Consider the following 20,704-nt stretch of genomic DNA (forward strand, 5'->3'; position numbering starts at 1 on the left):
CAAATTCAGGAATTGAGATGACTTTCATTGTTCAACCAAGTTGCCCATCGCTTCTCAGCCCTTAGGGTTTTCCTGCTTTTAGCCACCATCCATGACTGCTCCTGTAAAGCGGGAGCCCTACCAGACGACGAGACCACATCGGGACCTCTCGAACAACTAGAGCCGAAATTCGCATATGCAAAATCCATTTTCCCCCCAATAATAATAGCATAAAAAAAATCACTAATATTATGATTATTATTTAATATTAATTATTTAAAATTGTAGAATCTTTATTACTATGAAATGTTTCTCATCATAGTAAATAATTTTTTTTTATTTTAAAAATAATAATAAATAAATAAATAAATTATATTCTATTTTTACAATTGATTTCTTTTATTTCTAATGAGAAAGAATGTGACCTGAAAAAATTGATGGAAAGTATAAATGAAAACGTTGATGAAAATATGATTAATTTAATCTTTTATAAAAAAATATCTAAATAAACATACTAGTATAATTAATATATATAAAGACATAAAAACGAAAACATTGAAAATGAGAGGGAAATATTAAATTTTAAGGAAATTGTAGATTATTAAAAAACATTAAAAATCAATTTTGACTAATTTAATTAAACAATGAACGATTAAATAACCTTCTTAAAGTATTAATATCAGCGTAGAATCTTTATTACTATAAAATGTTTCTCATCATAGTAAATAATTTATTTTTTATTTTAAAAATAATAATAAATAAATAAAAAATTTGTATTCTATTTTCACAATTGATTTCTTTTATTCCTAATGAGAAAGAATGTGACCTAAAAAAATTGATGGAAAGTATAAATGAAAACGTTGATAAAAATATGATTAATTTAATCTTTTATAAAAAAATATCTAAATAAACATACTAGTATAATTGATATATATAAAGACATAAAAGCGAAAACAATGAAAATGAGAGGAAAATATTAAATTTCAAGAAAATTGTAGATTATTAAAAAACTTTAAAAACCAATTTTGACTAATTTAATTAAACACGGAACGATTAAATAACCTTCTTAAAGTATTAATATCAGCAAATAGTTATCGTTGGATGCGCATTATTGAGGGACCTGGTCCTTTTTTCAAAAACTTAGGAGCCCATTCAAAATGGAAAAATATGACCGTTAGAAACTAACCGTTAAAATTCAAAACCCCAAACAAAAGAAGCCAACATAGGCTTTCTGTTGCCATTTTTCATTCACCTGGCCTTCAATTTTTCTCGCTTTCCTTCGAATCTGTAGGCCATATTTCCTCACCCTTTTTCTTCAGTCCCAGGAGATCCCAAATTACCCTTTTCTTCAGTCCTAGGATATCCCAAATTTTTATCCAAAATGATGAGCCCTTGTTCGGCTCCGAATCAAGAAGAAATTGTCCCTGCAGAACCAACAGCTTCAGCAAATCAGGCCATTCCCCCGCACCCTCTTCAGCAAATAGCAGAGAGCGCGAACCACAAACTTTTGTTGAAGCAATGGCTCAAGGAAGAGGAGTCTATAGACAGAAGGGTGGCGCTGAAAGAGTCCAGGCTTGACAGGACCAGAAAAGAAGTCACACAACTCTGCTGTTTCTATTTCCTCTTCCATGGCACTGTTTTGACTCTGTTATTCAATGCTGCAGCGAGAAATCCCAAGGATTCTTGTAAAAGGGCCTGGATCCCTTCCATGGTGTCCCTTGTTGCTTCCATGGTGATTATATGGGCTGTGAGATACAAGATTGATGTGGAGACCCAGATTGAGAGGCTGCTCAAGAGGGAGAAGGATGATGCTAAACTGATGGCTAAGTGCATTCAGGAATTAAAGAGGAAGGGGACCGGTTTTGATCTGCTCAAAGAGGTGGACACCTTGAGGAGGGCTAAAAGTCTCAGGGTGGAGCCCAAGGCTGTAATGAAGTGGTCGGGAAGGGACCTGGTTACCATTTTTTTCATTGCTATGTCTTGCTTGATCTTGGCCTTCACAAAGGTGGTGCTCTGTGATTGACCCTGGTTGCAGGTATGATTTCATGTTTCTACTAAATGAAATCCCATACCAAAAAAATGTAGTTCTCGGTTTGAGGTGCAGTATTGTGTGTTTTTCTTTCTGGGTATGATTATTTAAAATACCCAAAAAAGAATGCAGAGGCAAACTGCCCCCTCTATGTTTTATTGTAGTGTTACCTGAATCTTCATAAACTTGAAGATGTATAATTGTTTGGACATATAGATGGCAGCATATCTGTTCTGTTAAGCCGATCTGCATCCAGGGAGAAGTTCAAGTATTCGTTTGAACTTGAAGCGTTCTCAAGGCACGATCTGTATTTAGGCTAGGCTTCAGATATGAAATAAATAATAATTATTGACTATGAATCAAATCTTATAAGGCTGTATTTCCATAAATGTTGAATGCAAATCACTCATTCTGTAGTTTTGAACTCTCCTATGGAAAGAGGTATCCCCTGTTTCATTGGTCAAGCTTTCTGAGCTGCACCGCTATTAGTGTTAATGCAGTGGATTCTCAACTAATAGTGTGTTTTTCTTTCTGGGTATGATTATTTAAAATACCCAAAAAAGAATGCAGAGGCAAACTGCCCCCTCTATGTTTTATTGTAGTGTTACCTGAATCTTCATAAACTTGAAGATGTATAATTGTTTGGACATATAGATGGCAGCATATCTGTTCTGTTAAGCCGATCTGCATCCAGGGAGAAGTTCAAGTATTCGTTTGAACTTGAAGCGTTCTCAAGGCACGATCTGTATTTAGGCTAGGCTTCAGATATGAAATAAATAATAATTATTGACTATGAATCAAATCTTATAAGGCTGTATTTCCATAAATGTTGAATGCAAATCACTCATTCTGTAGTTTTGAACTCTCCTATGGAAAGAGGTATCCCCTGTTTCATTGGTCAAGCTTTCTGAGCTGCACCGCTATTAGTGTTAATGCAGTGGATTCTCAACTAATAGCTGAGATGTATAGGATGGAATATGACTAAATCGTCCAATAAATTACTACTACTTTGGATATCTTAACAAACATGTGTGCAAAGAAAGCTGATATTTCTTCTCCAGTCTCTGCTTAATTTGAATTGTTACGGCTTATTTGTTTATGTGTTTTCTGATTCATTTTTAGAGGTGGATTGACATTTTGCTTTCTTGAAACTCATGAACTCCTCTGACATGCACACTTGGGCTTGAAGTTGGAGTTATAGCACTCTTGCTAAGACTCCTCTAGCTTGGGGAAGGAGATTTGTTACCTGCATCATGATTCAAAATCTTTGCCAATTTTCAAAAGTAGCTTTGAAATGCAGGGCCCTCAAGTTAATTAGTTATTTCTGTAGAGATAACATCCATATGTGTTGCACGAATTTGAAGAATTCATCACGTTTGTAATAGTTCATCTAATAGAAATCTTAGAGATGTTAAGTATTAATATATCACAGTTTGTAATTTAACTCCTTGATTATACAGTTCAGTTTGCATGTATTTCTTCTTTGTAATGTTATTGTTTTTCGTAAAGAAGAGTGAGAAAAAAAGATATGTTGATTTTGCAACAAGGGAATGGGTGGAGACAGAATGACACTTCATCAAGTAGTGTTTAGTATATAGAAAAATATGTGTCAGCTATGAAAACACCTTACAAGTTTGTTTGAGGAGACAAGGTTGGTCATAATTGCAAACTACATTATTAAAATCCACTGCAGAAGATCTGATCTTGAAAGAAGTTTACAAACTTTATAAGACTTTTCTGTTGGAGCTGATCCTCCTAAGATATGAGTAGGGTAGGATACATAAAATTTGTTGCAGAGAGTAGCATAGGTGTAGCTAACACTATTGATGAGGCTAACGAAGAAGTCATCCTATTTTAATAAATATTTGCAAAGGTTGTAGGAAATATAGGTTCTGGACATGCCTCCATTAAGGTGTTGGAGGAGAGATGCTTGAGGTTTCAAAAGGGACATTGGTGTGCTTGTTTGATAGTTTAGTGAACGTTTGACTGTAGAAAGAAAGATGATTAGCTCTAACGAAGGTGCTTCCACATAAATTATATAATTAATCTCCACTGAGTAATATATAATTATGTATTTCTTCTTTGTACTTTTATTATTTTTCATAATTTTATTTTGATGGACAGGACTTCATCACAGAAGTACCCAGAAAAATGTTAACATCTTAAGAACTGATCCTCCTAAGATATGAGTAATGTAGATAAAGTTTCCATAACGGGAAGTACCCAGAAAAATGTCTTAAGAGTATAGTGTTTTATCTATCCTACACTCTATCCGACATGTCTTTCAATCTTTTTGACGGATCTTCACACCCTGTTCCAAAGCTCCGATTTTGGCACATGCATGCTCCGAGAATGCTAACAAAGGATGCTGCATTTGGCTTTACGCCTAACAATTGCATGCATTTGCTTAAAATTCTGTAACGCTTTTTCAACAAACCCATGTCTTGTGAATGCAGAAATGATTGCAGTCCAAACAATTATGTCTATCAGGGCGTTTGCAACTGTCTCACAAAAATCAAATTCCAATTTTTGGTTGGACGATTCTCGCAAAGGGTGCTGCATTGGCTTTACACCTGCCAATTTCATTTGCCTAAAATTCTGTAATGCTTTTAAAAATCCATGCTGTGTGTATGCAGAATGGATTCATCCATGAAACCATATTTCGTTAAGCTATTTCTTTGAAAAGATTTAAGGCTTTCAGCCAGAACAGCATCCTGTGCATATCCTGTAATCATTACTTTCACTAAAACCACATCTACATTATGCGGTTTCTCAAATGAATCACACACTTTCGATATCTTAAACATTTTGCATACATGTCTATCAAAGCATTCACAACCACAACACTTCATAAAAAATCAATTTTTATGGATCTCCATAACTTGTTCCAAAACTCCAAGTTTGGCTTTAATTGTACCAATTGCATTCAGTTATAAATTATCCAAGGCTTCAACATGACCATTTTGTGCATAGCCACAATCATTGTATTCCACGAGACCAGATCGCACCAAGGCATTTTTTCAAACAATTTCTGTGCATTCAAAATCACAATATTTTAAAAATCTGCTTTCTATACCCAGATCCGAAGCTCTCATTTTGGCACAACCTGGGATAATGCTAGCAAAGGCTGCTGAGTTTGGTGTTATTAACAATGGCGTTTGTTTAAAATGCTGTGAGACCTTTCCAATAAGCCTCATTTTGTGCATATCCAACAGTAAGTGCAGTCCATTTCGATGAAGCATTTCGTCAAACAGTTCGCGTGCTTTTCCTATGGTTTCCACATTTGCATAGCATTTGCCTATGTTGTAGGTGTTATCCAGGCCAAATTGGAGCTTCAGGCTTAGTTTTTTTTCATTTTTTGGAAATATTTTTCATTTGGATTCAAGTGAGTTGTTACTTGCTACTAAATGTGGCATGGACATTAAAGCTTCATTGCAGAAGCATGGGCTATACCATCCACCCCTCCTATCTTCAAAGAAGCCCAAAGGTTACTATCAAGAAAATGTTGTATACTACATATTGCTAAGCAAAATATACAACATACAATTCGTGATGGTCAACTAAGGAAACAATTTGCAATGTATAATTAAAATGTGTAAGATTTGGTAAAAATTCTAGCATGGTGTATGTCATGAAAATTGGAGTAACAGTTCAGAAAAATTCTATTAATGATAATTGATTGCAATGGCTGGTTCCTACATATTGAAAAGTCAAATCGTTGATAGAATGAACGGACAAATCTTTTGTGGACAGGTAAAAGATGATTGCGATGGTCCATGGTCTTTGCTTGTAGATTTCGTATCTCTCACCCACATGGAAATTCTTAGTTGTCATCCATCCCCCACACATCAATTCTCACATAAAAAAGTGTGGCCCTTCTAAAGTTGCTAAGGCTAGTCTTTAGTTTAGGAGCTTTTTATGGTAATTAGGCTAATGAAATGTGGAACTTTTGTCTTGGTTAGGAAAACATGTACAAGTGATGGAAGAGTGATGTAATCGATTCCACAAGAACTACATTCATTACAATTATATAATCAATATCCCCCCCCACTTCTTACGAGAGAAAAAGTGAGATTATTTCTTATGTCAATTGTGATGCAAACAAACACTTTTGAGAATTGTGAAGTGTCTACATGTCACAATCAAAGGAGGCCACAATGGAATGAGGTGAAACCAATTTAAAAAATTTATGAGAAGTCATGAAACAATATGATGTGATAATAAGTGTGTTGTAAGTATCATTAAAGAGAAAATGAATATCTTCAAGTGTGTCCTCCAAATCTACAAGATGAAACTCACAAAAAGTTATCTTCCAAAATCAAATTTGAAAGACAAGAAATATCTTGTAGAACTAAAGTAGTAAAAGCTACAACAACACTAAACTCTAAAGTAGGAGGTGCAGGAGATGGAAGCTTGGCACAAGTCTCAATAACTAGATTGGATGAAAGGACACCAAATTTCAAGTGACTAAACTTCTCCTTGAAAATACAATTCACACTAGATGCATGAGTGTGAGTACCAATAAAAGGAATTACACTATCATTAGTGGTAAAATATTAAAAAAAAGGTGTACAAGGGAGATGCATGATCTACCTTTCCAATATCAATGATCTCTCTACTCTCCAATTCCCAAATAATTATAGAATTAGGCACTCAAAAATCTTTTATGCTCCATTATGTGCAAATTGATAAATGGAAAGGAGATTTGTTGATGTAATAACCCTTGCAATTAATTTATATCAGATTTAGGAAATGATTCAAACCCTTAAAATATATCTTTGCAAAATTCTAAAATTGCTTTAAACATTGTTAAGAATTAACTAAATAAACACACCAGAATGCATTTAACTTCACACCAAATGATAAATAGATGCTAACTTAGTTTCAGAGCAATGAATAACCATTTATTTACTATTATAAAATGGATTCAAACAACAAATAACATCTATAACAACTTCTATAATAAATTTTACAAACTGGGATTAAATAGTACTAACAAGCACAACCAAAACAACACAATTTTCAATGAAACTTCACCACACTTGGAGCAAATATTTGGAATAACAAAATACTTGTTCTAAACATACAATAACAACAAAATACATTGTTTTTGTTGTTATGAAAGCTACAACAAATTTTGGAAACACAAACCCACAACTATTCAACACAATAATAACCTCTGAAATGATATTATTCAATGGTAATCCTTGACTCCTATCTTAGATCACCTAGTAATTCTTTGAATCCCATCCTTAGATCACCTGGAAACTTTCAAACTTGCATTCTACAATCTCCTTCTCCAATGGTTTTGTTGGCAGTGGGCCAACGTCCCTTGCGGGGATTCACGACATGGTTTAACAACCTCATGTGGATTCTATAAGTCTAGTGGTTGTATTGGGCATTGATAGGTTGATCTTTTGGTGCAATGACAACCCTAGCTTGTAAGAAGTGGTATCAGATCTTGGTCAGAGGTTCGAATCACGCAAGCCGCAACGAGTGATGCTGGGAGGGGGATTGTTGGTAGTGGGCTAGCGTCCCTCGCGGGGATTTGCGACATGGTTTAACAACCTCATGTGGATTCTATAAGTCTAGTGGTTGTATCAGGCATTGACAAGTCGATCTTTTGGTGCAATGACAACCCTAGCTTGTAACATGTTTATCAACCACTGAAGAAACAAGCAAAAGCTTTGATAAAATTTGTAACAAGAATTATTCAAAATGGAGCCATATCCATTCATATATGAAACCACTTTCAAAACTCAAAATTTGTGCCCAAATCCACTTCTCAAAATGGAGGAAAATTGCATGAAATGGAAACAATTAATTTATGACAACTTCCATAAAGCCATTAGATGCCAAGATGCCCAAAGTTACCAAGGAAACTTTCAAAAAACAAATCCGCTACTAGCCAACTTGCCAAAACCAATAAGATGCTACCCAAAAGAACAAGTTACTAATTTAAAATTGTTTGTTGTGAGAAATTTGAATTCACAACAACAAACAAATATTAAATTCATATTATTTTCCCAAACTATCATGTGATCCTGATTTACTATTTTGGGACAAATAGGCTTACTATTTTTTCGTAAATTTTACTTTTGTTTTTTTAATGATAATTGACAAGGATGGAATATAAAGTACATCATGTCAATAGATCATTCTCCACAAACATACATATATGTGTTGTTCCTTATTAAAATGTGTGTTGAAGTACAACACCGAAATGACAAGAACATACTTTATGACAAAGCCATATGATGTGAAGCTCTAGAAACAAGAAGTCATCTCCCTGACTCAAGACTTGTAGATGCAAAAAGTGTCCCGCCCTTTATATTTTATATCACACTGTCCACTCTATATATCCTTGACTATGTAGATAATAATGTTGTACATGAACTGAATGTTAGATATTTGGTTAATCCCAAAGACACTGAGAGGGAGGAGGGGGGGGGGGGGGTGGTGGGGTGTGAATCAGTGTCTAACCGATGGATGAAAGATTTAAACTTATTTGCAACTTTATAACTGAAATTAATATATCGGTAAGCAAATAATAATGCAGTAAAGAGAAACAAAAGAATCAGCATCAATGCACACCATAACACAGATATTTTTGGCGAGGAAACCTGGTAAGGGAAAAACCTCAGTGGGATTTGTGACCCACAATATTTACTCACTGGCCAATATGAATAAATATTACTCAATACAATAGGGGCCCACACATGCAGGAAGGCCAACTGCCTAGAGCTCACTGCTCAACACAAAATGGAGTCCCACTGACTAAAATTAGATGGTTAAATCCAATAACAATGTATTGCTTCAAAATAGCATCTGCAATGCTGGATTTAGTACCGGTTTAAGCTCTGTCTGATACCTTTGCCAAAATCTTGCTGGTAAATGATTCCGCTTACACAGAATAGTCTTCGCTCTGCTCTGCTCTTATTCACTCACAAGATAAACACATCAAAATGCATATACAATTATTCGCTAACATAACCTATCACATATTACCGCTTCCTTACATTACATATCATATGTTCAAATGACCTACAAGATCTCATACATATACGAGTCTTTATAATACTTCATGTCGGCCATACAAATATAATATTGTATTACAATACATTTCACATAAACAATATTATTTCCAAGTCGGTTTGGAGTGCCGATATAATCTGTTGCTGGTGTAACTGGACGCTGGTGTGAATAAACCTTGTAGTGACTGCCAGTGCCAATAGGTGAAGTTTGTTGTTGGTAGAAACTTTGAACCCTGTTACCAGTTGGTTTCCATCAATGACAACATCAACCATTCTCATCTGAGTGTATAATGCCAACACTAAATGACATCATGTAAGGCAATTTGATATATATATATATATATATATATATATATATATATATATATATATTTTGAAGGTGCTTTAAGTCATCAATCTATTTTTGTTCCAACTATGTTCATTATGCTCATGCTCTCGCAATAAGCACATATGGGATTATCCTTCTTAGAGGTATTCTCTTTAGAAGAGGTGTGATGCTCATTTATTCTATATTAGATTTTAGTTTCTTCTTGCTTTTTCCTTTGGGTGATTGGGCTACAAATGCATGATTCTTAGAAAGAGTATTTAACATGATAAGCTTGGCTAGTTCTCTAATCAAATGGTCATAAAATATCTCAAATGAAGGCATAATAAATGTGTCACCGAGGGCATCCATGGTGGAATATTTCATAGAAGAAAAGACTACATATGGTCCAAATTTAACTAATACAAAAATCAAAAATATATATTACTTATCAAATTTAACTTTTCCACTACCAACCAATTCAAATCTCAAAGATTTGAACATAATCAAATTATTTTTAATGGAGGAAAATGCACGAAGAGAAAGAAGAGTCATTTTGATGCAGACACTAGTTAGGAGGGATCTCAAAGAGATCAATCCAGATTGGATAACAAGAGTAAACACAACAGAAACACAAGGATATGATGGAGGCAATGTAGAACTGAATGAATTAGATCATGAAAACTGATTATAGATAACCAGTAATATCCGGATTATAGGATTCAACTCACTGGCCTGCTAGATTCATGCTCAATTACAAAATTGGTCAACTTCGGACCTCTGAAACTTATGATCTATCTTCTATGTTCTATCTAATTGATTTATGATGCTTAATTACATTGATTTATATGGTCTAGAGGGATTCGGTTGGTCCAAGTGGAAAAGAACAAGATCAAACGTGTAAAACACCAGGTCGGCCTCTGCCAAAGAGATCCCTCCAAAAAATCCAATGGATGAAGTGCGGATCAAAGGGAAGGTCAGACACATGCCAAGGAACATCGAGATCAATGAACTGGGCTCCACAAGCTACAAAAAGGATCCAAAAGATTCACTAATGCAAATAGGTCCAAGAGGTTCTGGTGCCAGAAAACTATCTTGGAATCTGGAATCGATAACTTGACGAAAAATGATCCATATGCTTCACGGTTTAGGAATAACGAAGATGATCATGTCCTCAAGAAAAATCCAACTCCGTAAGATCTGGTGAGCCAATGTAAGGAAATACAAAAATAAAATGTTGAAGCTGCAAAACAGAAAACAAACTGGAAAGGAAATGTTTTTGGTTGATGCAAGATTACCAAGAACCAGGGATGCTCTTGCTTTAGACATCCGAGGTTGTTGAAAAAGTGAGTCTCTCACTTTGCTGGGGTCAGAGGAAAACCAATGCGGTCCACCTCTTCCTGAGAAATCCAAGATGAATCTTCAACTAGTCTGCCCTTCCATTTCACTAGATACTCTTTGTACTGACTACTCCGGGTACTACGACCAATCCTACTATCCAAAATGTCTTCAATCTGATCAGGTTCCTTTCGGGGCAACTGTTTCTCCAAGTTTGCAATACTGTCCCACTGAATTCTGATTCATGATACTGATGTATATTTGCAACACTAGATACAGGTGAAATACTCAAACTAGCTGGTAACTCAACTTCATATGCATTTCCAGAACTAAACTTCCTCAAGATCTTACAAGCTCCAAACTTCCTCATCTGTAACTTGTTATACATTCCAACTGGAAATCTTTCTTTTCTCCTATACACCATCACTTCATCACCAACTTCAAATTCCTTATGTCTTCTCTTCTCATCCGCTTTCCAGTTATACTTGTTGTTCATATCCTCCAAATGTTGTTTAACCTAAATATGTAAGTCCTTTATATGATCCACAAACTCTTCTCCTTTTGCACTTTGCTTGTCTTCATTACTGATATCTCTCAATTTTGATATACCTCTAGGGTGTGCTCCTATAACAATCTCAAAAGGTGTTCTTCCGGTACCCCTATTTACTGAATTGTTGTAGGCAAACTCTACTTGTGCAAGAACCAAATCCCAACTTCTGATTTTCTCTCCAACTAAGCATTAAATTTCCCAAGCTCCGGTTTACTAACTCTATATATCCATCAATCTATGGGTTAAAAGTAGAACTGAATTTCAAATCCATCTTCATCTTCTTCCAAAGTGTTATCCAGAAATAACCAACAAAATTAGTGTCTCTATCTGAAACTATGCTTTTAGGTAATCCATGCAATCTCGCCACTTCCTTGAAAAATAAGTCAGCTACATGCACTACATCTGATGTCTTCTTACAAGGTATGAAATGATCCATCTTTGAGAATCTATTCACTACCACAGACGTGTTGGCCATTTGGTGGAATTGATTATGTGTCGCATTGATGTTTTGTCATTGATGCCAACACTAGTTGTTTGGATGCTTTACTGGCACCCTTCTGGTCCCAGTAGGTTGAGAGGTTTCAGGTTAACTTGGATCCGACATGATCCGGTAGGGTCCGATATAGTTTGGTGATGGAATTGGCTTGTTCATGATACTATTACTCATATTTGGTCAGTTGGTTTTATTCTGGTGATCAGATGCTATCCTGCTTGCTTGGAAGCTTAGTTTTTGGTTCTGATGAGGGTTTCACCGACTGAGCATTTGGTGGAGATCTTTGATGAATTGCATAAGTGGTGTTGGTGCAGCTTCTGGTGGATTTTCAGGATGCTGTTGGTGATCATGTTCGGGACTTGGCAGATGGAGATCATTGCTGTAGGGTCTAGACCTATACTGGGTCCCGATTAATCTAGGTTATGGACCGACTTTAATGTAACATGTGGATAGGACCTATTGCTGTATTTTCAGGATGTCTTATGTGTTGATATTATTTGTTTGGTCTTAGGCTGACATGGTTTGTAATTATGTAATTAGTTTATTGTCTGGTGGCTGACCTGATTGTTTATGGTTGAGGGTTTGTATATATAGATGTAAGATCTCATTGTAGATCATCATGGTTAATGTTAGAGGTCATGGTCAAGGAATGTAATGTGCGAATAATGTAATATCATTCATGCAGAGGAGTTGGTCAATCATTGGAGATCGAATTGGGTTTATGTAAGAGGATTTAGTCCTCCGATATTGAGCTTAACCAGAACTGTACTCAGGCATAGGAGATGCTACCTTTTGTAGTTCAACACCTCCGGATTGTAATCTAGATTTCTATATAGTCAGTGAGGCTCCTTTTGTGATGAGCAGTGTACTCTAGGCTGTTGGCCTTCCTGCAAGTGCTGGCCCCTCAATTGTAATTCACATACTTACTGCAGAAGTATTATCTAACTATGGGTAGGCTTCCCACCATGGTTTTTCCCTTTACTGGGTTTTCCACGTACAAATCTTGGTGTTATGTGGATGGCTTTTATTCTATGATTACTGTTTTAACCTTTAATGGTTTAACTTCTATTCCAGTATTAATATTTTGGGTTTTGATATTAAAGTTTAAATTGCTAATGGTTTCGATAATCTGTGACAACTGATTCAACCCCCCTCTCAGTTGTCTTCCGGTTATTTGAAGTGTCTAACAATTGGTATCAGAGCTTTGGTCCTCTCTGCAGATAGATTAATCGCTTGAGGAAGATCCTGTGATGACTAACAGTTCAAGTTCATCTAGTTCTTCTGGAGCTATCTTTTGAAGGGATATTTCGAGGCTTGATGGAACTAATTACATAGTATGGAAGATTCAGATGGAGACTCATCTGAGATGTCTTGGGAAGGAGATTTGGGAGATCACACAGAATGGTGTCACACCCTATAATCTGGGATCTGGAAATCCTCCTCCAGCAAACCTGGACAAGGATCTTGAGAATGATTGTAGAGAAAGAGAAGCCCTCTTGTGTGCACCTTTTGATCAACAAATAATGGGATTAATCGACAAATCATCTGGAAAGGCTATATGGGATAAGTTGGAGACTCTTAATGAAGGCAACCCTATAGTGAAAATTGCTAAACTTGATGGTTACTGGGTGAGATATGAAAACCTGAAGATGGAAGAAGATGAAAGGATTATTGCATTCATGGAAAGGGTAAATGAGATTGTTATGGGAATTCAATGTTGTGGTGGAACTCTGAGCGAAGATGAAATTGTTTCTAAAGTCCTGAGAGCCCTACCACCAACTTACAAAATGAAGGATACTACTATTAATGAGTTAAGAACAATGGCTAATACATCTGTCAACAGAGATACTTTGGTTGGGAAACTATTTGCTTTTGAGCTTGAAGAATTTGGACCTTCTGGAGTTGTGCAATTTGAACTTGCTTTTCATGCATCTACATCCACAACCGATAAGCAAGATTGGAAAGCTTTGTATGCAAAGAAATTGGAAGATATAAAGAGAGAAGAAGATGAGTTTGAGCAACGTGAAGCACTATTTTCTATAAGAGTACCTGAAGGACCGATAGGAAGTAAGTATGAAGGAAAAGCACCTTTTAAATGTTTTGCATGTAATAAGATTGGTCATTTTGCATCTAGTGTCCTAAAAGAAATTCATGATACGAAGAAAGAGTTATAAGATCATTTAAGCCTAACCCTGGATATCAGAACAAGTATAAATACAAGAAAAACAAAGAAAAATCATGCTACATAGCGGATGAGGAAGGCATTACTGATTCAGATGATGAACCGACAGAAGACTTTTCTAGTGGATCCGGCAATGGGAAGGGATGGATGTTCCTGGATATCAAGGAAGATGATCCAGCACTGGAAGAGAATGTACTTGAAGAGAAGGCACTTGCTGCTAAAATTGAAGACAAGATGAATGGGTAATTATCAGTGGTTGTTCACATCATATGATTGGAGATAAAGGGAAGTTTCTGTCTTTGCAAGAATTTGATGGTGGTCTAGTTAGATTTGGAGATGAAAAAGCATGTATGATCAAAGGAAAATGAATTATATCACTAGATGGTAAGAACAATACTGACAATGTTTATTATATTGAAGGTTTGAGGCATAATCTTTTGGGTGTAGGACAATTGGTAGATAAGGGATTAAAATTACAGTTCAAGGATGGAAAATGCAAAATCATTAACAAATCTGGCTTGCAGATAGCAACCAGTACACATACAAAAGGTAATATATTTTATTTGAACTCTGATGAGAAGACATGTTTGATTATAGAGATTGATGAGAGTTGGCTATAGAATAAAAGGCTATGTCATGTGAATTTTGATTACATTGTGAAGATCAATTCAACTAAGGCAATTAACAGATATACCTAAGATAATGAAGCCCTATAATCCGATATGCAAAGAATGTCAAATGGGTAAACAGATCAGAACCTCTTTTAGGAGTATACAAGATAAATCAAATGATGTTCTTGATCTTATTCATACTAATTTGTGTGGCCCTACTATAGTTAAAAGTTTTCAAGGTGATAGATATTTCATGCTAATCATTGATGATTATTCTAGAATGATGTGGGTTACTTTTCTAAAAGAAAAATATGAAGCATTCGAAAAGTTTAAAATCTTTAAGGCTAAAGTGGAAACTGAGACATGATTGAAAATTAAATGTTTGAGATCACATCATGGTGGAGAATTGACATCTGATGATTTTAATAACTTTTGTGAGAAGCATGGGACAAGAAGACAATTTTATGCTCCTCGGACACCTCAGCAAAATGAAGTTGTGGAAAGGAAGAATATAAATATCTGGGATGCTGCTAGAACAATGATGATAGAAGCTAGTCTACCTCATATCTACTAGAGAGAATCAGTGAGTACAATGGTTTATAAATTCAACAAAGTACATATCAAAGGAGAAACCGGTAAGTTACCTTATGAATTATGGTTTGGCAATATACCTACAGTTAAGTATTTTAGAATTTTTGGTTGTAAATGTTATATCAGGAGAGATGATATCATTGAGAAATTTGATCCTAGATGTGATGAAGGCATATTTCTTGGTTAATTTAATGAAAGCAAAGCATATAAATGTTATAACAAGAGATTGCAGAGAATTGTCGAGAGTGCTAATGTCAAAGTAGATGAGTTGAACATAAGTCAAATCAAAGTTTATGAGAAGGAACAGACAGTGGAAATGATTATATCTGTTCACCAATAGTACCTTTATCAGAACAAAGAGTTGAACCAATTACTACGACAGTATCAAAGGATTCTATAGTAACTAAAGAACAGGGAAGAGGAATAGAAAGTCAGAAGACTCCTAGGTATGTTAGATTGAATCATTAAAAAGATCAACTCATTGGGGATAAGAGCGATGGAGTGATGACAAGAAGAAGACTGACAACTAATCAGGTATGTTTAATTTCACAAGTTGAACCGGTATCAGTAATTAAGGCATGAAAAGATGAATATTGGTTGAAAGCTATGAAAGAATAATTAGATCAGATTCAGAAAAATAACACATGGACCTTCATTCCCCGACCTAAAAATAAAAATGTTATTGGAACTAAATGGGTTTTTAGGAATAAATTGAATGAGGATGGTCAAGTTATAAGGAATAAGGCTAGATTAGTTTGTAAAGGATATTCTTAGAAGGAAGGAATTGATTATGGAGAAACTTTTGCACCTGTAGCTAGGATTGAAGTTGTAAGATTATTTCTTGCCTATGCTGCTTATAAAAACTACAAGGTTTATCAGATGGATGTTAAATGTGCATTTTTGAATGAAGATCTTGATGAGGAAGTTTACATTGAGCAACCTAATGGTTTTTCACTATCAGATGATACAAATATGGTTTGCAGGTTAATGAAAGCTTTATATGGATTGAAACAAGCACCTAGAGCTTGGTATGCAAGGTTGGATAAATATCTTTTGAAGCTTGGTTTTACTAAGGGCAGTGCTGACATTAATTTATATTATAAGATCACTGATGATGATATACTGATTATTGAAGTATTTATTGACGACATTATTTTTGGAGGTGAAGATAAATCATGGATTGAATTTTCCAAGAATTTGAGATGTCTGTGATAGGTGAGATGAAAATTTTCTTAGGTTTGCAAATTACTTAGGCTAACAAAGGTATTTTCATCTGTCAAACTAAATATGCTAAGGAATTGTTGAAGAAATTTGGTATGGGAGATTCTAAACTGGTAAGTACTCCTATGGTTACAAGCGAGAAATTGACAAGAAAAGATGTTTCTACACCGGTAAATCCTACAAGATACAAATCTATGATTGGAGGTCTGCTTTATTTGACTCAGACTAGCCCTGACATTATGAATATTGTTTGTATTGTTTCAAGATTTTAGAGTGATCCTAGAGAAAATCATGAGATGGTGGTGAAAAAGTTTTTTAGATACTTGCAAGGTACACCAAAATATGGCTTGTGGTACCCTAAAGATGATAACTTTACTTTATGTACATATACAAATGTTGATTGGCCTGAAGATGTTGATGACTGAAAAAGCGCTTCCGGTGGAGATTTCTTTCTTGAAAAGAAGTTGGTTTCATGGATCAACAAGAAGAAGTCATGTACTTCTTTATCTACTACTGAAGTTGAGTATGTTGCTGCTGCTACTAACTATATACAAGTTTTATGGATGAAACAAATGTTGAAGAATATAAAGGTGGATAGTGATGCACCGATAGTTATTCACTTTGATAACTCTGTTGCTATTGATATATCAAAGAATCCAATATTTCATTCTAAAACAAAACACATATCTATCAAGTATAAATTTTTGAAGGAGAAGGTGGAAGCAAATGAAGTAAGACTGGTTTATGTAAACACTAAAGAGCAGATTGTAGATATTTTCACTAAATCTTTTCCCAAGGAATCATTTGAGTACCTGAGAGACAGATTGGGAGTTTTCTGCCCCACCGGTAGAGACTTGATTGATGCAGTTTAGCATAAGTCTGACATGCATTATTAGAGATACTATTCATTCCGGCACTGATGTGGGATGCTATTGCTCAGGGGGAGTAGTCAGCCTTATGATTCAGTGGTTTATGTTTTTGGTTTGATATTTCTGTTAGATTTCTGGCATTGATGTCAAAGGGGAAGTGATATTGATGTGAAAAAGAAAGAGAAATTCAAAGCTTTACAGAGATACTATTCACAGGGGGAGAGATATTGATATTCAGAGCTGTATGCAGGAAATTGTTGGCTGTCTTCCATTGGGGGAGACTTGTTTGGCATTTCTTGGTACTTAGATGTTTTTCACATCTAGTGTTGCCATAAATGCCAAAGGAGGAGATTGTTTGACATTTGGTGGAATTGATTATGTGTTGCATTGATGTTTTGTCATTGATTCCAACACTAGTTGTTTGGATGCTTTACCGACACCCTTCTGGTCCCGATAGGTTGAGTGGTTTCTGGTTAACTTGGATCCGACATGATTCGGTAGGCTTAGGTATAGTTTGGTGATGGAATTATCTTGTCCATGATACTCTTACTCATATTTGGTCAGTTGGTTTTGGTCTGGTGATCGGATGCTATCCTGCTTTCTTATAAGCTTAGTTTTTGGTTCCGGTGAGGGTTTCACTGATAGAGCATTTGGTGGAGATATTTGATGAATTGCATAAGTGGTGTTGGTGCAACTTTTGGTGGAGTTTCAGGATGTTGTTGGTGATCATGTTCGAGACTTGGTGGATGGAGATCATTTCTATAGCGTGTGGACCTATACTGGGTCCCGGTTGATCTAGGTTATGGACTGACTTTAATGTAGCATGTGGATAGGACCTATTGATGTATTCCAGATGTCTTATGTGTTGATATTATTTTTTTGGTCTTAGGCCGACATGGTTTGTAATTATGTAATTGGTTTATTGTTTGGTGGCCGACTTGATTGTTTATGGTCAAGGGTTTGTATATATAGATGTAAGATCTCATTGTAGATCATCATGGTTAATGTTAGAGGTCATGGTCAAGGAATATAATGTGCAAATAATGTAATATCATTCAAGTAGAGGAGTTGGTAGATCATTGGAGATCGAATTGGGTTTATGTAAGAGGATTTAGTCCTCCGATATTGAGCTTAACTAGAACTATACTCAGGCATAGGAGATGCTATCTTTTGCAGTTCAACACTTCTCCGGATTGTAGTTTGGATTTTTATGTAGTCAGTGAGGTTCCTTTTGTGATGGGCAGTGCACTCTAGGCTGTTGTCCTTCTTGCAAGTGCAAGCCCCTCAATTGTAATTCACATGTATAGTGTAGAAGTATTATTTGATTGTGGGTAGGCTTCCCACCATGGTTTTTTTCCTTTACCGGGTTTTCCACGTACAAATCTTGGTGTTATGTGGATGGCTTTTATTCTGTGATTAATGTTTATGCTTAATTGGTTTAATGACTATTCTGGTATTAATATTTTGGGTTCCAGTATTAAAGTTTAAATTGCTAATGGTTCCAATACTCTGTGACAACTGATTCACCCCCCCTCTCAGTTGTCTTCCGGTTATTTGAACTATCTAACAAAACATAGAATAATTTCCCCTCTATGTCTTAGGCAATCCAAGTATGAAATCCATGCTTATGTCTTCCCAAGGTCTCTTTGGTACTGTCAAAGGCTTGTACAATCCCACAATCTTACTACTACCTTTCGCAACTTGAAAAAGTCCCTTCTTGACTCAATACTGCTCCGATTGCATTCCCACTTGCATCACAGTCCACTTGAAATACTTTATTTAAATTTGGCAAAGCTAACATAGGTTGCTCAGTGATTTTCTACTTCAACAGTTCAAAACTTTTATTTGCTCCGGTGGTTCACTTGAATTCCTTCCTATCTCCCCTCACTGTCTGAATCATAAGACTACAAATTGAACTGGAATTTATGATAAACTTCCGGTAGAAACTAGCCAATCCATGAAATGATCTTACCTCTCCAATGCTTTCCGATGTAGGCCATTCAACAAATGATTTCACCTTCTAAGGGTCGATCTTTAATCCATTCACAGATATGAAAAATCCCAAATAGACTAACTCTTCCTTCATGAATGTACACTTCTTAAGATTTATCAGCAACTTCTCTTCTCTCAACTGCTGCAAGACTTGTCTTAAATGCAACAAATGCTCCTATTTTGTGTTACTGAAAAATCAGAATGTCATCCAAATACACGATAAAAAAATTAACAAATAATTTCTTCAATACCTCATTCATCAATCTCATGAAAGTACTTGGTGCATTAGTCAAACCAAAAGGCATGGCCAACTACTCATACAATCCTTCATTTGTCTTGAATGTTGTCCTCCACTCATCTCATTTTTTGATTCTAATATGATGATATCCACTCTTCAAGACTATCTTTGTGTAGTATTTGGCTTGACTCAAACAATCCATTATGTCATCCATCCTAGGTAAAGGAAACCGGTACTTCACTATGATCTTGTTTATTGCTTTGGAATCAGTGCACATCCTCCATTCTCCATTCTTCTTAGGTGCTAATACTGTTGATACTACACAAGGACTTAGACTCCCTTTGATCAAACCTTTCTTCAACAATTCTTGCTTTTGTCTATTCAACTCTTTATTCTCTGTCAGCGTCAATCGGTGAGCAACTTTGTTAGGAAAACTAGCTCTAGGAATCAATACCATGCAATGATTGATACTCCTCATAGGTAGTAATCCATTCGGAACACTATCTAAAATGACATCTTCATACTCTATCAACAATTCTTTTATCTCCTCTGGTTCTTCTTCTTCATGCTCTAGGTTCCCAGTCTTCTTAGGAACTAAGAAAAAACACACATTCTCATGTCTCATCCCATCTAAGAATTTCCTTCCATCCACCAAACATATTATGCAATTCATACAAATTTCACTCTTCAAGGGCTCTTCCAAGGGTAACAAGGTCTGTTTCATCCTATTTGCTACAATAGTGTATAAGTTCTTTCTTCTATCATGTATTGCTTGTCTATCAAACTACCAAGGTCTACCCAAGAAAAGGCGACAAATATCCATAGGCATGATATCACACAGGACTTCATCATGATAGTTCCCAATTTTTAATTTCACCAAGCATTGCTCACTTATTAACAACTTATGATCATCCTGAATCCATGTTATCTGATATGGCTTAGGGTGTTTCAATATTTCCAACTTCAATTTATTCACCATTTCTTTTGAAACAAGATTATTCGAACTACCACTATCAATAACAACTTTATAACACTTATCGGATACCTTACGTCTAGTCTTGAACAAATTTCTCCTCTGCAAGGGTTCCTCATATTCTTTGGTATGACACAAAGCTCTTCTCATCATCAACAGTTCTCCATCTTCCGGTTTGTTAGCTGATCTGGTGGGGCTTTCTTCCACCAATGTTGTTCTTTGAGTATTCTTCATCTTCTTACATTCGAAAGAACGATGTCCTTCTCCTCCACACTTAAATAAAGTACCTCTAAATACTCT

At 35.6% G+C, this 20,704-nt stretch overlaps 1 protein-coding gene across 1 annotated transcript; it reads left to right on the forward strand.

Annotated features, from left to right (window-relative positions):
* Positions 1-1,150: 1,150 nt before the first annotated feature.
* On the forward strand, positions 1,151-2,862 carry LOC131074910 (uncharacterized). The gene has a single exon (XM_058011645.2). It carries the CDS (start codon positions 1,361-1,363, stop codon positions 2,000-2,002), a length of 642 nt encoding a protein of 213 aa, XP_057867628.1. The 5' UTR covers positions 1,151-1,360; the 3' UTR covers positions 2,003-2,862.
* The last annotated feature ends 17,842 nt before the right edge of the window (positions 2,863-20,704 follow it).

This window comes from Cryptomeria japonica, chromosome 3 (assembly GCF_030272615.1).
Source record: "Cryptomeria japonica chromosome 3, Sugi_1.0, whole genome shotgun sequence".
Taxonomy (NCBI): domain Eukaryota; kingdom Viridiplantae; phylum Streptophyta; class Pinopsida; order Cupressales; family Cupressaceae; genus Cryptomeria; species Cryptomeria japonica.

Bases quoted from the DNA above. Each gene is read 5' to 3' on its own strand.
- LOC131074910 (XM_058011645.2), top strand. From the start codon at position 1,361: ATGATGAGCCCTTGTTCGGCTCCGAATCAAGAAGAAATTGTCCCTGCA.